The sequence below is a fragment of the Octopus sinensis genome, linkage group LG9, assembly GCF_006345805.1.
Source record: "Octopus sinensis linkage group LG9, ASM634580v1, whole genome shotgun sequence".
In the NCBI taxonomy this organism is placed as follows: domain Eukaryota; kingdom Metazoa; phylum Mollusca; class Cephalopoda; order Octopoda; family Octopodidae; genus Octopus; species Octopus sinensis.
The window spans coordinates 23,124,489-23,142,122 of NC_043005.1; the positions used below are offsets into that span (position 1 = coordinate 23,124,489).

Consider the following 17,634-nt stretch of genomic DNA (forward strand, 5'->3'; position numbering starts at 1 on the left):
AGCGGTATAGCAACCAAGTTTCTTTTATGTCATATATTATAGCGTATATTTTCTAGTAAGTTTGTTTACAGTTAATGCAATGCTACTTATTATGTTTCCTATTTGGAAATAGATAAAATTATTTAGCTTTTAAAGCGGTATAGCTACCAAGTTTCTCTTATGTCATATTATAGCGTATATTTTCTAGTTAGTTAATGATAGAACTGTCACTTATAACTTAAGTGTTATCATTATACGCAGTCCAAACTACAGTTATATAAACATAGTTCAGGCGAGAGGCTGAATGTTCAGCTTAAGTTCAGCTCTCTCAGGCGAGAGGCTGAATGTAGCGAGTAGCCACTTTATAGGAAAATAGCAGTATAGCTACCTATGCTTCTCTTATGTTATTATTATAGCGTATATTTTCTAGTTAGCTTTGTTTACAGTTAATGCAATGCTACTTATGTTTCCTATTTGGAAATAGATAAAATTATTTGGCTTTTAAAGTAAGGATGTATAATGATAGGACCGTCACTTATAACGTAAGTGTTATCATTATACGCAAATCCGAACTACAGTATATAAATGCCATAGAGAAATATACTTTCTGGAACGCTAATGAACATTAGTGAGAATGTATGTTAAATATGATTTTCGTGTTCATTTAACCGCTATAAGAAAATACAATTTAATAATTACAGAAACACATTTTATACATAATTGAAGAACGTGAAGAAAGAGAAAACATTTTCTACATTAATTTTTATTATATACATATAGCATTTTTATATTATATATATTTTGAAGAAAAGTAAATTTTGTCATATAGAATTATGATTATATATTTTAACTATCTAATTTCTCATTCTAGCTAATATTAAATCTCAACAATTCAAACAAGACTTGTTGGATTTTCCTTGGACATGGCATGAAAAATCACCAATGTCTCAAAGGAGTGAGTGTCGTGCAGTTTAGTTACATCCAACAAACATTGAAGTTTTTCTCAAAATCCAGGATTTTTATAAGTGCTCAACTTGACTTTAAAGAATCGAAATCACATACAAATATTCTTTAACTAGCTCTTAGAATCCTTATATGAGCAGTTATATTAACCAATGGAAAAATGACAATCCTATTTCTTCAGCAATACGACATTACGTCATATTGCCAGCTACCACAAATTGGCGCTCTGATTTTAAAATGGCTACATGCTACACTGTAATAAGAAAATGGCAAAGTAGAAATTTGCAGAAATTTGCAGTTTTGAGAGAAAAGGATTATGTAGAGGAGTGACAGGTGTTTGGATAAAATGGATGCAAAGAATAGTCAGCAAACTAGTTTAAAAGAGCAGAGGCTGTTGTATTAACAGTAAAAGTAGCAGATACAGGAAACTGTATCTGTTAGCTTGTGGTTGTAGCACCTACATCAGAGTTGAGCAGTTGGTGGTAGGAAGAGACCTCTATCGTCTTGTGTAACAAGAGTTGCTTTAAGAGAAAAATCAATACATTCAGGTAAAACTGGAAAAAATGTTTAAGAAAGGAAAAAAAAACAGGTGGAGAACAGTCAGGGATTATGGTGTAAATATCACTTTTTTAAAAGCTAGAATGAATAGAATTCAATGGGAATCCTCTGAAAAACAATCCAGGCGAAGATAATTAATATGAAGAAGAATACAAGATGAATGCCTACCTGTGGGATACCTGATGGAATATAAGTGCTAGGGGCTTGTTGTGGTGCAGGTTGATGGGACATATAGAACACAGGATTTTCTTTCATTAAGTTGTGGTACATTTGTAAAGCATCCATCACTTTCATATTTAATTCTACCAAATTAGCGTGTTTCCTGTCAACAGAAAAACAAAAGAGTTGAAATGTTTTCATTGTAAGGTTACAAAATGGCTGTAATCGTATGGAAGCCACATGGTTAAACAAATATACATTCACCACTCATACCGTCTGGGCTCTGAAAGGCCATGTCATATTTTATTTTGTCATAATTATTCATACTAATATGTAATTCCTGAAGAAGAATCTAATTTTTATGTCAAGAAGAGCTTTTTGCTTTTGTTTCTGGAATTAATTAGACCTGAATTATGAATTAAAGATTATCAACAACTACAATTTTTTTCCTTTCCTTATACTTCATTTATGCATATATATATATATATATATATATATATCAAATAGAATTTAGTGTGTAGAAATATATTGCAACTTAGTACAGATATGTAAGTGTAGTTGCATGCATTTAAAAGAAACAAAAAAATATTAAATGCATGTAGCAGAAATTATTCAGTCATCCAAAGCAGAAGTGTTTTTATGTCTGCTTTTCATCCATGTAGTATGTACCATGGCATCACCTCATTCTGAGGTAGTCTCTACAGGATTTTTACTTCCATATATATATATGAACATCTGTTTTACCATGCTAGCATGGCTTGACCAAGAACTGATTTTAAAGCAGGATTTTATGGTTGGATGCTCTTCCTGTTGCCAAACTTCATCTTTTCAAGCAAGATCTTTTTTATTCCACTGATCTTCGAAAGTGAAGAGTGACTGGTTGTAATGTTAACAAGGAAATACGAGCATCAACACAGTTTCATTCAAACCATGATAAGTTACCTGTTGACATTCACCCACACACAGCTTAGTATAGTTTCTATCAATCAAATTCTCTCACAAGATATTAGTCAGTCTGGAACAATAATAGAAGACATTTGCCTAAGGTGCTGCACAGTAAGACTGAACTTGAAGCCACGTGGTTGCAAAGCAAACACCTTTACTTTGCCACAGAAACATGCCTCTGTGTGTGCATGTATGTGTGTACACATGTACATACACACACACACACACACACACGCACAGGAAAGAGAAAGTAGCACTCAAGACATTTGGTTGGAGTTCATCATCATCGTTTAGCATCCGCTTTCCATGCTAGCATGGGTTGGACGGTTCAACTGGGGTCTGGGAAGCCAGAAGGCTGCACCAGGCCCAGTTTGATCTGGCAATGTTTCTACAGCTGGATGCCCTTCCTAACGCCAAACATGTATTTAACTGTTTGACAACTCCATGAAATTTAAATTGTGTGCAGCTGAGTCAAACTGCTTTATATATATATAGAAGACCCGGCAGGACAAGTGAGTCCACAACCCGTGGCCTTCTACATGGGATGGAGCCAGCCTACGTATGCATACCTTCCCTTCTTGGGACACAAAACTCTACTTGTGAAGACGTGTTGAGGCAAGTGAGGATCAGAATCGAAATCGATCAATGGAAATTGCGGATGTGCTACCAGTGCCGGTGGCATGTCGAAACTCTGCTTGTGAAGACCCATTGAGGCAAGTGAGGATCAGAATGGAAATCGATCAATGGAAATTGCAGATGTGTTACCAGTGCCGGTGGCATGTAAGAGAACTTTCCGTTTCGCGACCGTTGCCAGCACCGCCCTGTTTCGTGTCCGTTGCCAGCCTCGCCTGGCCCTCGTGCCGGTGGCACATAAAAAGCACCATCCGTTCGTGGCCGTTTGCCAGCTCTGTCTGGCACCAGTGCGGGTGGCACGTAAAAAGCACCCACTACACTCACGGAGTGGTTGGCGTTAGGAAGGGCATCCAGCCGTAGAAACACTGCCAGATTTGACTGGGCCTGATGAAGCCTTCTGGCTTCACAGACCCCAGTAGAACCGTCCAACCCATGCTAGCATGGAAAACGGACGCTAAATGATGATGATGATGATGATGATGATATATATATATATGTATAAATATATATTAATTGAAGCTGAAAAAAAATAATCTTGCTTACTTGTCAATCCTTTCCAATTCAGCATCAATCAGTGGACCCATTATCTTACATTGTTCTGCAAAAAATACATCAACACAAATTATGTCTTATGTCACAGCTGATATTGTTTTATTACAATAATATCTTTCAACCTCCTCCATTCAATTATTGTTCTACATGTTGATGAGTTGGTGTAATGATACAAAAATAACCAAATGAAGAGAATGACTTGCAGAATGTTCAGTTTGACTAAATAGAAGTCTTTGCGGTTGTTATATTTAATCAGTTGTGATAGCTAGAGTTGTTGTCTTGTCCCAGGTAAGCCAAATTCTAGCTGATTCATTATTGAAAGGATTTCAATTTTGACCATGCTATCTTTTTCCTTCAGAGAATCAAAGAATCACATCAGGGTCTTGCAGGTACTATTGACAGAACATTAAAAAGAGTAATGGAAATCATTTTATATGAAAGAAAATCTAATTTGGAGCTTTCTAAACTTTTATTTTTACCATATTTCTCTATTGAAACACACTGCCTTTGTTTCCATTAATTTTGAAGATAATGAAAAATTTATATCACTTAAAACCAAGAAGTCTGTATCATAGAACTAGTGATATTCTCAAGTAGGTTGGTAGCAAAAGGGTTTCAATGACAGGTATAACAGTCAACGTATTAATTTCCCTCATCATTTATGCAAAAATCATAATACTGATAATGATACATTTCTGCCCTCAAAGTCAAGAATTTAATCATTGCTTTAATCATTGTCTGAGTAAGTCTATAGACTCTATCTCAGTCTACTTGGCTGGTAAATGCCTTTTTCATTTCCAGTTGAGTGATTACAAGCAGGAAAAGTGTTCACATTGTTAAAACAAGAGCTCTAGCACCCGTCAAATTTACAAAAAGTGACCCTTATTTCTCTCAGAATGCAAAACTGTACCAGCCATAATACTACTTAATCTACTCTTTAGTAGAGTTACAGTAATCTCACACCATCCTACAGAGATAAAGAATCTAAGAATGCTTCAGTGTAAATATTGGTAATTAATATCTTTTAATTACTTTAAAAGTTGCTCTTTGTTTTAGCAAACTTTTCCTCTAGGTTGTGGCCAAACCATGTGTATGTATTCCTTACTGGGTCACCTGCCCCTCCTGCTCCACAATCAATTTCTCTAAAATTTACTATGATGCACTTTCTTGGTATCATGTACCATGGCATTAGTTTATCTTGAGATCCTTATTTCCATATTTACATTATACTACTAACATCTCTCTAACTTTATCAAAGCTTAGCTTCATGTTTTTATATATACCATCATCATCCAGTGTTTTAAATCTGGGTTTCGTCCCCGTTAACAGGGGTGGCTAGATCTACCTCAATGCTATAGCAACTGCCCTCACATCATCTCGCCATGTTTTGGGTACCCTCCTTTTTCAAATCAACCCTCCTAATCTCTTCCTCCACCTTTCCCTCAGTCTGCCTCACTTTCGTGTTCCATTTACCTCAAACGCAATCACCCACTTCAGAACATGCTCTTGAGTTTTAAAAGTTGCCAGATCTTTTGTTCTACAAAGTTTGTAAGGAGCTAGTGACTGAAGATGGCAACATATCACTAGTATCAAAGCATAAAAAGCATTCTAAACACTCTGAAATTATCAGAACATTTGAATTTATCCAGCAAGTTCAACAGACCATTGATTACAATCTCAGAAAGTCCATGAGATTAATTGCAAAAGATCTCCATGTGTCAGAAGGAACAGTCAGACATGTCCATGAAGACATCAGATATAAGCCTTATACGATGAGGAAAGGTCAATTTGTCAGAAAAAGCAAAAGAAAATCACTACATCTGACCTAAAAGGCTCTTAAACAAACTAAAAAAAAATCAAGCAGCAGATTTGATTTGGTTTTTCTCAAACAAGAAAAACTTCGACCAAGATCAAAAAGTTAACAGAAGAAATGACAGATGGTTATATGCAGACCCTTCCAAGTGTTATCCAGACAAAATTTCCTGCAAGTCATGGTTTTAAGGGTCGTCAGCAATAAAGGACATGTGATGCCTCCTTACTTCTTTCCACAAGGCCCTAGAGTTAACTATCACCTACATTGAGGTCCTGGAAATAATTGTTAAGCCCTGGATAAACAGTGTATGCAATGGAAGGCCATATGTGTTTCAGTAAGACTCTGCACTATCACATATAGCTCTAGTAACACAGGAATAGATGGCTGAAAATTTTCATGATCATATAACCCCAAACATTTGACCTCCTAATTCAATGAACATGCCCATAACACCAAAGATTCTATGAAAGCCGCCATTTCAGAGTAATGTCCAAGATGAACCAGAACCACTTGATTTGAGCATGTAGATGATTTAGATCTCATATAGAAGGGAAGGTAGCTTTATTGAATAACATTATAGAAAAGAAGGTTTATTTTTATCCTCATATTTTTATCCTTTTTATTAAATAAAGTTACTATATATCTGTTATTTTATAAACATAAATCTGCCCTCAAATATCTTATGCACAGTGTGTATATGTGTGTGTGTGTGTGTGCTTTATATAATGTGTGGTTAGGTAGATATGTACATAATACATTATTTACTGTTAACATCTATCTACAGCTAACAAATCCAAACGTCCCTGCAACTTAACATTATCAAGCAACACAGACTAACACCTATCATGTTACTAATTATTTGTAGTAATTTGTTGATTGATGGAATAAACAGCAAATCTCTTTTGTGGAAAAACCTAATCACACCAAGCAATCATACAAACTTTCTGCCTTTCAAGCACAGGAAACAAGTACCAATCTACAACCCACCACTAACAACTCAACACTTCCTGTTAGGCTAAAAACTTTAGGGCTGTCATCATAAACATTGGCACAATCGAGAGTGTTTCTGAGATGCAGAAGCAGAGATGAAAAATGGATTGTGGGAAGCCACATCTACATTCCCCACAGGCAAATAAAAGAGATGAGATGAGTGGAGGAGGCAGAGAAATTAAAGTAACTGAATGTGCATGTATATAGTGCATTCATGTACGGTGTGTGTGCATGTCCATGTGTGTAAATGAGTATTATATACAAGATCAGATACTAGTGATAAACTACGTTGGAGTCATTCTCTTCAGGTAGTTAAAGCTTTTGAAGGAAAGCATAAATTCCATAACATCTCGGTCACTATTTTCTGTTATTCTGAAGTTTACATAAAAAGCCTTTATTTTTACCTTCAAGAGATAATAACTCTGAAGAATCTGGTTGTGTTTCTCCTGTTGGATCAGCATTCTGTATCAGTGCCAATACTTGGTCAATCTTTGCCTGTAGTAACATTGTTTAAGGAAAAATAAAGGAAACAGAGATTTTTAAAGTTAATTATAACATTTAAACAGACATTTACATGAAGTACAATATAAAAAGCTTTGTAAGGTTTGTGCTGTGTCTACTTCACAACACTGTTCAAGGACAAATAAATGAAAGAGAAATTTTAAAGTTAGACAATAACATTCAAACAGACAAAATGTTTCATAAGGTTTGTGTTGCATCTACTGCACAAGTACAATAACTGATTCTACATATAACAAAATTTCTGGCTCCAATTATAAACTACTCTTATATTCCTAAGAAAACCCATCAAGCTGAACAAAATCGCAGTTGTGGCAGATACTGGTGTCATGCAAATTGGCACCCGTGCCAGTGCCATGCAAATGACACCCGTGCCAGTGCCATGCAAATGACACCCGTGCCAGTGGCACGTAAAAACACCCATCTTGGATTGGTTGGCGTTAGGAAGGGCATCCAGCTGTAAAAAACTATGACAAATCAGACTGGAGTCTGGCGCAGCCTTCCAGCATGCCAGCATGGACAATGGATGTTAAATGATGATGATGATGGTTATAGCAATATATATATATATATCATCATCATTTAACGTCCGCTTTCCATGCTGGCATGGGTTTGATGGTTTGACTGAGGACTGGTGAGCCAGAGGCTGCACCAGGCTCAATCTGATATAGCAAAGTTTCTACAGCTGGATGCCCTTCCTAAGGCCAACCACTCCGAGAGTGTAATGGGTACTTTTTACATGCCACCAGCGGTTCTGGCAATGACCAAGCTCAAAAGGTGTTTTTACGTGCTACCTGCACGGGAGCCAGTCCGGTGACACTGGGAACAACCACGCTCGAATGTTGTGCATATATGTTTGTTGATTCTACAACTAATACATAGAGTACTTTTTTGAGCTATGGTTTATTCAATCCATAACAGAAATGGATAAGGAGTATGGCACGTAAAAAGCACCATCCGATCGTGGCCGTTGCCAGCCTCACCTGGCCCCCCGGTGGCACGTAAAAAGCACCATCCGTCCATGGCCGTTTGCCAGCTCCGTCTGGCACCTGTGCGGGTGGCACGTAAAAAGCACCCACTACACTCACGGAGTGGTTGGCGTTAGGAAGGGCATCCAGCTGTAGAAACACTGCCAGATGAGACTGGGCCGATGCAGCCTTCTGGCTTCACAGACCCCAGTTGAACCGTCCAACCTATGCTAGCATGGAAAGCGGACGCTAAATGATGATGATGATGAAACATGTATTTATTTAGGTGCAGGCTTGGATATGTGTTTAAGAAGTTTGCTCCACAGTTAAATGGTTTCAGATTCAGCCCTACAGTGCTGCATCTTGGGCAAGTGTCTTCTACAATAGGTTGACTAATACCTCGTGAGTGAATTTGGAAGATGTGAACTGTTCAAAGCATGCATACAATGTACACACAGGCACACACACAAACTGGCTTCCATTATAGTTTCTGGTCTACTAATTCCAATTACAAAGCATTAGTTCACCCAAGGTTTATGGTAGAAAACACTTGCTCAAAGTGCTGTGCATTGAGACTGAACCCAAAGACATGGTTATGAAGTGAACTTCTTAACCACATGACCATGCTTGCACCAAGTATTATAATAATAACAATCTTTTCTACTATAGAGACAAGGCCTGAAATTTGGCAGGAGGAGATTATTCAATTGCATCAACCCCAGTGTTTTACTGATACTGAATTTATTAACCCCGAAATGATGAAAGTCGACCTTGGTGGAATTTGAACTCATAACATAGCAACAGGTGAAATATCACTAACCATTTCGTCCAGCATGCTAATGATTCTACCAGCTTGCCACTTAATAATAATAATGGTCCTTTCTATTATAGGCACAAGGCCTGAAATTTTGGGCCAGGGGCAGTTGATTACATTGACCCCAGTGCAAAACTGGTGCTTATTTTATCAACTCCGAAAGGATGAAAGGCTAAGTTGACCTCGGCGGAATTTGAACTAAGAACATTGCGACAGGCAAAATACTGCTAAGCATTTTGTCCAGCGTGCTAACAATTCTGCCAGCTTGCTGCCTTTATGATAATAATATAAAGTGTGCATGTGTGTTTATATATTAAGCTCTATTCCAACTTCACTGCTAAGTGCTAGTTGTAGGAACAGCATCTATGTCTATAAAAAAACTAACTGTTCTGTCTTAAGTGAATGTAAAGAAAAAGGTAGTCATTGCCTAAAAGTAAGTGAAGTAGGGTATATAGATGTAAGTGTATAACCCAAATATAAAATAAAAGGTTTCGAAAGCTGGTGTATTTAACTCAACAACTTGGAAAGAAAATACAGAAAAAAAAAGGATCAAGTATTTGGGTAAGTTTACAGAGATTAAAACAAAAGTATGGTTACACTAGATTCATTCTAATGCTGTTTGCCCTCAGAACAGTCTGATTAACAGACCTACAATCAAAGGTATTCTAACTGTGATCATCCCATCATTTTGTATATCAAGGGATTACATTGTCCAATGTGTCCTTCAATGGGAAAGTTTGGTTTGAGGAAATTTGGTTGTTATTTCTAACAGTTCGAGAGACTGTGCAAAGGTACCCTTATAAATCCATAGCTAATTCTAATTATTTCAAGAAATAGGATTTCATCATCATCATCATCATCGTCGTTTAACGTCCGTTCTCCATGCTAGCATGGGTTGGACGGTTCGACCGGGGTTCTGGGAAGCCAGAAGGCTGCACCAGGCTCCAGTCTAATCTGGCAATGTTTCTACAGCTGGATGTCCTTCCTAACGCCAACCACTCCGTGAGTGTAGTGGGTGCTTTTTACGTGCCACCTGCACAGGTGCCAGGCGGGGCTGGCAACGGCCACGGTCAGATTGGTGTATTTTATGTGCCACCGGCACGGAAGCCAGTCGAGGCGGTGCTGGCATCGGCCACGAGTCGGATAGTGCTTTTTACGTACCACCAGACCAGGGATCCTGGCTGGTTCAATTCGATTTCGATTTCGCTTGCCCCAACATGTCTTCACAAGCAAAGGGGGTTTGCATGGGTGCCTGTCGTACAGTCGCATTGGAGTATTTTACGTGCCACGGCCACGAGTCGGATAGTGCTTTTTACGTACCAGCAGACCAGGGATCCTGGCTGGTTCAATTTGATTTCGATTTCGCTTGCCCCAACATGTCTTCACAAGCAAAGGGGGTTGGCATGGGTGCCTGTCGTACGGTCGCATTGGAGTATTTTACGTGCCACGGCCACGAGTCGGATAGCGCTTTTTACGTACCACCAGGCCAGGGATCCTGGCTGGTTCAATTCGGTTTCGATTTCGATTTCGCTTGCCCCAACATGTCTTCGCAAGCATGGGGGGTTGGCATGGGTGTCTGTCGTCGGATGAGGTTCTATATTGACTTCGCTTGCCTCAACCGGTCTTTGTGTCCAAGGGAGGAAAGGCATTCATAAGTGGGCTTATAAAACATTAATTTGATATTTTATTTTTAGGTCTATTCCATGACTAAATTATCATTATTCATCCAGCTGACATTAGGAAGGGCGTCCATCTGTAGAAACCAAACCAAAGCTGACACTGGAGCTTGAGAAAGTCCTGTGGTTCGTTGGATGCAGTGAAACTATCCAACCCATGCCAACCCATGTTAAATGATGATGCTGATAATTTAGAGATAAAAAGAAAAGAAATTCACCTCATCCACTTCTACTTCTTCCGGAAGAGTTTCCATAACTTTCACATCTACTTCTTCATTGAACTGAACACCTTTTTTCTCTTTCACTGAAGATAAAAAAAGACAACACAAATATGAGACAAAATACTGTGATGTCAACCACCACATGTTAGTTCTAATGATACAGTTCTAAGCATGTTGATACCTTATATACGAATGTTATAGCATTGAATTGACGAAAGCCAGATGGCCGAGTGGATAGTGCAAAGGACAACTGAGAAGTTAAGAGATTCTTAAAATGTCACTTGCATGATTTTGTGTCAAAGTATTTGATTCTCCATGACAGTCCACTGATGTACTATAGGGTGGTGTAACTCACCACAGTAAGTAGATACTACAAGATGATACAGTTCACCTAACTGTATTTTACTTTAAGAATTAAAATTGTAACTCTAAAAATTTGATAAAATAATCCAAAGCTTTTCCCACCATCCAAGCTACTGACATAGATAAAAGGGATAAATATATAAACAGACATACTCTCTTCTGGTTCAGCTGTTAGATTAGAAGTAACAAAGTTGGCAGGAAACAGCCCCTCTCCTCTGTGACTGAAACCTTTCCACCAGTTTGGGTCCCTATAAAAACAACAAAACATAAGATATGTAAAACACAAACTCATAAATTTTAAATAACTTTTAACACAAAGCTACATAATTTGAACGAGGCAACAGTTGGTTAATCTCAGAACTTGGGTTACTTAATTTTAGCGACCTCAAAAAGACAAAAAGTAAAGTTAATATCTGCAGAATTTGAACACATTTTGCATTTTATCTGCTGGTCTATCATTTCTATTGGCTTTGCTGATTCTCTTATCAACAAGCATTTTAAGTCCATTTTCCTTGCTAAAGTAGGAGTTATCCTTTCAGGCCCTATGATAGTCTTCTCTATTTTGTCCTATCCTCTACATCAACTGTCTTGCCCTAGTTACCCTCTTCTTCAGTTTTAGTCAGGCCTTCCCCTTCCTTTATATCCTTCCACATTAATTTCCGTCGTTCCTCTCACCCATTTGTATTCTTCTTTAACACATGACACAACTATCTCATCACATTTCTCTGCACAATATCCATTGTCAGTTCAATTTTTGTCATTCTCTGCAATTCTGTCATAACAAAAACTGGCTGGCAGATGGTAGACTTGGCAGGATTGCTAGACAAAATCCCTTCCAGTATTTAGCTATATCCCTTTATACTCTGAATTTAAATCATAGCTTATATAGCTTTGTCTCTCAAATGTTGTAGAGTTGATAAGAACCAGCCTCACATCCTTTACTTCAAAATAACATCTAAGTTGTGACAGCAGAAGGGAGAAGGGGGTTGCATTAGCTTCGTACTCATCTGCAACTGAGCATACTAAATCAGCATGAAATAAAGTACCTTGTTCAAAGATACTATGCGTTACCTGATCCAAGAGTTGAACCCACAACCTTATGATTGTGAGCCCAACACCATAACCATTTAGCCACATTCTAATGAGGGGACAAATAAGGTAAAAAGAGAATAAGGAAAATTAGACTTACGTATCATCTTGTACACTAATGATTTCACCAGCTTTAAAGTTAAGTTCATTATCTTCTGCGGCTTCAAAATCATACAGAGCTCTCACCTGTATCAGGAAGGGAGACAGAAAGAAATCTTAGTTATCAATTATTGGTGATTAGTAAACAACATAATGTAAAGTGGTGTCAGCTGACCAAGCGAAATATCATAGTAAAACTGACATGTAGATAGAGGTTAGTTGTCTGAAGGGACATGCAGATGACATGTTAGTCCTCCAAAATGACATGCAGACGAATGCCAGCTGTCCAAGGTGACATGTAAGCATATCTCAGTTGTCTACGGTCATATGCAGCTGTGTCTTAGCTGTCTAAAATAACATGTAGACATGTCTCAATTGTCCAAGGTGACATATAGACATAGGTTGGTTGCCCCAGCAGTGTTGCAATATGATAAAATTATTTAAGTAAAAACCAGAGCTGACAGATTTTGTTAATTTCCATCCCTACAACACTAATAAAATACAGCTAAATCTATAATAGATGTAAAATTCTGTTTGTCTGTTTGTCTAGGACCCCTGTATCTTACTCTATATTTGTTCTACATAGACATATTATACTTTTTTGAAATCAGGATGATCCCAGGATTGAAAATCTGCCCTTCATTTGGTTCTTGAACATTCAACATTGGGATCAGGTCTGGACAGGATTTTTTATATGCTAATAGTTGAAAATTTAAATTTTTGAAGAAGTCCAAAAATTTGTGAACTTACAGGGTACCAAAGCAGTAAAGCTCTGAAAAAAATCCAAGATCACATCAATTTAGAAAATGAATCTGATTGTTCTTAGAATTTCCAATAGACTAAATGAACATATCAAATATTTCTATTGCTTGTCTTTTTACCAAATTGCAACAATGTATAGGACTTGTGATTATCATTTGTTTCTGCAGAATTAAGCAGATGAGAGCTAAACATCTCCTTGGATAAGATGTTGCTCTATTGCAGGCAGTCTTTCCAGGTGCAAGAATTAAACTTGACACTATAAGTCAATGAACCCCTAAAATTCTACAGTCACTGTTGCATACTATAATTCCATTCTGCTTCTGTTGACAGTTAAATGCCTTGATTGTGAACACTGTACAATGAAGTATATGGTCTAATGGTACCTATTTACAACTACTATCAGTCGTCAACACAACAGAGTTGACTATCATGATATAGTAAATACTTAAAAACACTGTCTTGGTCACAAACCCAGTACAGAGAATTAGACTATCATACAATACCCATTTACAACTATTGTCTTGGTCAGGGAAAGTACAATGTTGAGAACAAAATACAAACAGCAGATGTTAATGCTGAACTTAGCTTCTTCATTTCTATGGAAAGAAATATTGTCTTTTCGACAGCAGGATGAAAAAATTTAGCACTACATAGTTTGATTATATGCTGTTCAAGACTGAGTCATTCACAGTATAACAGACTATGTTATACAGTGAATAACTATGTTATTCAGTGCCAGACAAATGATGAGTTGCTCTTGAATGTTGTATTTGGCTATCTCAGTACCATATATTTGTTTGATCTAAGGTAACAGGAGGTGCTCAACAAAACCTCAGAGCTGGTATTCTAACTCTGAAGAGTTTGTTGGGAGGCTGACATCATACTTCTCTGCCAACTCCAATATTTAGATAAGAAACCATTTTGACTTGATCAATTAATGTTGATGGTAAAATGTTTGAGTAAACTAACCTATCTAAATAATGTTGTTTAATGAACCATAACAGTCCCTTAGAGCTAGTGCTTTATGCTCAAGGTTTCTGAGATATTCAGTGCACAGGAATCAAAATAACACCTCCTGGATAACATTAGTGTTTCATGCTGGTAAATTTTTCAGAGAAGCCTGATACCTATTTGCTATCTAGATAGCCCTACAGAAACTAATATTCCAGTAGTATGATTTGAACTCTGTGACCAACGAACAAATAAGGAGACCTTATCCATTCTAATTTCTCACTGACATACATAATCTATTTAGGCTGGTCCAGTGGCTTGTTGCTTTAGACTTTCCATGGCATTCAGCTGCATCTTCAGACAAAGTAGCCAAAGGGACATGCCTTATCATTGAAGGCCATAGCAACCTATAATATATTTTATTATTGTCCACAGGGGGCTAAACATAGAGGGGACAAATAAGGACAGACAAAGGGATTAAGTCGATTACATCAACCTCAGGGTGTAACTGGTACTTATTTAATCGATCCCAAAAGGATGAAAGGCAAAGTCGACCTCGGCAGAATTTGAATTCAGAATGTAACAGCAGATGAAATACTGCTAAGCATTTCACCTGGTGTACTAACGATTCTGCCAGCTCACCACCCTGAAAGTAGTGTATAATTCTGCTGAGGTCAATTTTGTCTTTCATCCATTCAAGGTTGATAAAAGAAGTAACAGTCATACACTGGGATCAATGTAAACCCCTCCCCTAAACTTGTTGGCCTTATGCCAAAATTTGAAACCATTATTATTCTATTATTATAAATATTATTATTAAGGTGGTAAGCAGGCAGAATTGTTAGCACACTGGATGAAATGCTTAGTGGTATTTCTTCTTTCTTTATGTTCCAAATTCAAATTCTGCTGGAGTCAATGAAATAAATACCAGACAAGTACTGGGGTTGATGTAAAATTTCAGGCATTGTATCTATAGTAGAAAGGATTATTATTATTGTTGTACTATTTATACACACTTTTACTGCACTACTTTCACCATTAAAGTTAAGGCGCAAACTCCAGGGTAACAGACCACTCGACTGGCCTATATGAACTATTGATCTCTACATTTGTATAGATTGCTTATTCTCCAGATCATTACTTAACAATGGACATATATATCATAGTCAGACAGACAAGATGTAAAACACAGCAACGTCCTAAAAATCAACTAACTAAAGAGGCTAGACAAACATGATAACTTCTGCATATTAAATTTGGCTTTTAAATGGCACAAGCAACCTTTGAACTTAGTATCTGTTGTGTTATTTTTCTAACAACTACTTGATTAAATCTGGAGAACAAAAAATGAAAAATTGAGAGACAAAGAATGAAAAGAAAGTATGAACAGTTAGAGGTAGAGAGTAATGTAAAGGTTAGACTGAATAAATATTTATTTTCAAACATACACACAAAAATCAAACACAAAATTTACATACTTTGCGATACTCTTTGCTTTTGGGCAAAGTATTACTGCTGCTAAGGGCAGTAGAAGCTGATGGGTATAACGAACCACCAGTTTTGGATTTTTCAGCTTCTTGTAATGATAAAGCAATGGCTGAAAAATATAAAACACATCAAAACCAATTAATTAAAAAAAAAAAACTGATTAACGAATTTACTCAAATTAGTATAACATCATAATTATGATGAAACAAAACCACAATAGAAAACCCGAAAAATAATTTCTATTAAAAGATACAAGGCTTGAAATTAGGTGGGAAGGATATAATCAATCATATTGAACTCAGCATTGGACTAGAACTTTGTGAGTCAGGGAGGATGAAAGGCCAAGTCAACCTTAGTAGGACCTGAACTCAGAATGTAAAGAGGAAATACTGTAAGTGAGAGATGATTAGAGATGAGGGCAGAGGTGATTGTAATGAATGGTGAATAAGGATGGAGGAATAGTTGATATATGAGTTGGGGGAAAGGTGGTCAGAATGAAAGATGGATGCCAATAGAAGTGGCTCACAAGAGAGGAGGTGATAACTTGCAATACAGAAAGGGTGAAATAATATAACCATGGGTAGGGTAAATATGAGGAGTGAGTGGGATAAAGTCGCAATGATGTGAGGTGGATCAGAGGTACATAGAAGTGAATAAAGATAGTGGGGAGTTGATGGTAGAAACAGTGTTAATAAGTAGCATCATTCATCCTTTGATTTGGTTGAACAACTAATCCCAACCAATTGGGATTCACAGAACAGGTTGGTTGTACAAATCCTCTTTTTGATTGCTGAATGCAAAATATGGCTTGTGAGACATCTGCTTGGGTGATTTTTCTTGAATCACCCTCTCACCCTTATATGCCAATCTGTCATAGAGCAAACATGGGGGTGACCCATTTACAGCTGAGTGGACTGCAGTAATGTAAAATGAAGTGTTTTGCTCAAGAACACAAAATGCAGCCAGTCTGGAAATTAAAACTATGATCTCACAATTGCGAGAGCAACACCCTAACCACTAGGCCATGTACCTTCATGCATTATTGGATGGCTGTTGACTCCTGAGTTCTTCTGCCCTTTGACAGGTTTTGTTTTCCATCCCACAACATGTCCAATAAATCACCCTCCTCACCAAAGAAGCTTGGTGTGGTTACTGGTGTAGTCACCAATAACCTGACCACACGACAGGTTGCACTGGGTTACATATTATCAGTGGCACTCAAGAGTCAACTGTGAGCAAGGGGGTGTCAGTAGGATGTTAATTAGGGGAAGAAAAGATAAAGGATGATCTGTGAAAAATAAGAATGGAGAATGGTCAATGTTTAGAATGTGGGATGTCAAAAAGAAATGATTTCAAGGAGGGGAGGAGATGACAGGTAGTAGAGAAAATGAATGAAACATGTAGTTCTGTTCTCATTTAACTACAACAGCAGAATAATGCAGTAGTTAGGAGAGTGATGAAAAATAAGAGGGAAAGGAGAGACTGAGAGTGATAAATTGGACATGGAGCCCAATTGAGTTCATATACAAAATGCTTTTAGTAGTTTTGCTGTAATGGGTAGGTTTTTTCAAGTACAGCATATTGCCAGTCATTTCAGTTGTCATTTTTGTGAGGCTTAGCATCCTTAGATCAGTCTTCATTACCTTGTCCCAGATTTTCTGGATTTCCATTTTCCACAAATTCCATCCACATTAAGTGAATGTCACTTTATGCAGCTGCCTTCATCTCCATACATTACATGACCACAAAACATAGTCTTCTCTCTTGCACACTAATCTGATTCCTCTTATACCCAGTTTTTCTCTCAAGACATTTGTAATCTGTTGTTCGTATACACTGACATTGCACATCCAGTGGAGCATCACTTGCATATAAATATGTTTATACAGATTCATTGGACATGCACACAACCAAATAGACACACATCTTTCATTCATTTTTACATGTTTTTCAATGTTATCATAGGTTAGACAAATAATCATTGAGGCATTATTTTACAGCCAGATAATCTTTTTGCTAACCCTTAAGGACATATAAAACTTCCCTAAATACCAAAACTCCATCTATGATGATATTCAAACAACGAGACAAC

The 17,634-nt window shown here is 37.3% G+C and overlaps 1 protein-coding gene across 1 annotated transcript in view; it reads right to left on the bottom strand.

The window, feature by feature from the left end:
* Positions 1 to 17,634, bottom strand: part of LOC115215508 (signal transducing adapter molecule 1) — a 95,474-nt gene that overhangs the window by 5,582 nt on the left and 72,258 nt on the right. The window contains exons 8-14 of the mRNA XM_029784671.2: positions 15,533 to 15,651; positions 12,343 to 12,428; positions 11,307 to 11,401; positions 10,788 to 10,873; positions 6,997 to 7,087; positions 3,781 to 3,835; positions 1,669 to 1,822 (exon numbers count right to left, since the gene is read on the bottom strand). Coding sequence (XP_029640531.1) covers positions 1,669 to 1,822; positions 3,781 to 3,835; positions 6,997 to 7,087; positions 10,788 to 10,873; positions 11,307 to 11,401; positions 12,343 to 12,428; positions 15,533 to 15,651 — 686 coding nt within the window. The remainder of the gene's footprint in view (positions 1 to 1,668; positions 1,823 to 3,780; positions 3,836 to 6,996; positions 7,088 to 10,787; positions 10,874 to 11,306; positions 11,402 to 12,342; positions 12,429 to 15,532; positions 15,652 to 17,634) is intronic.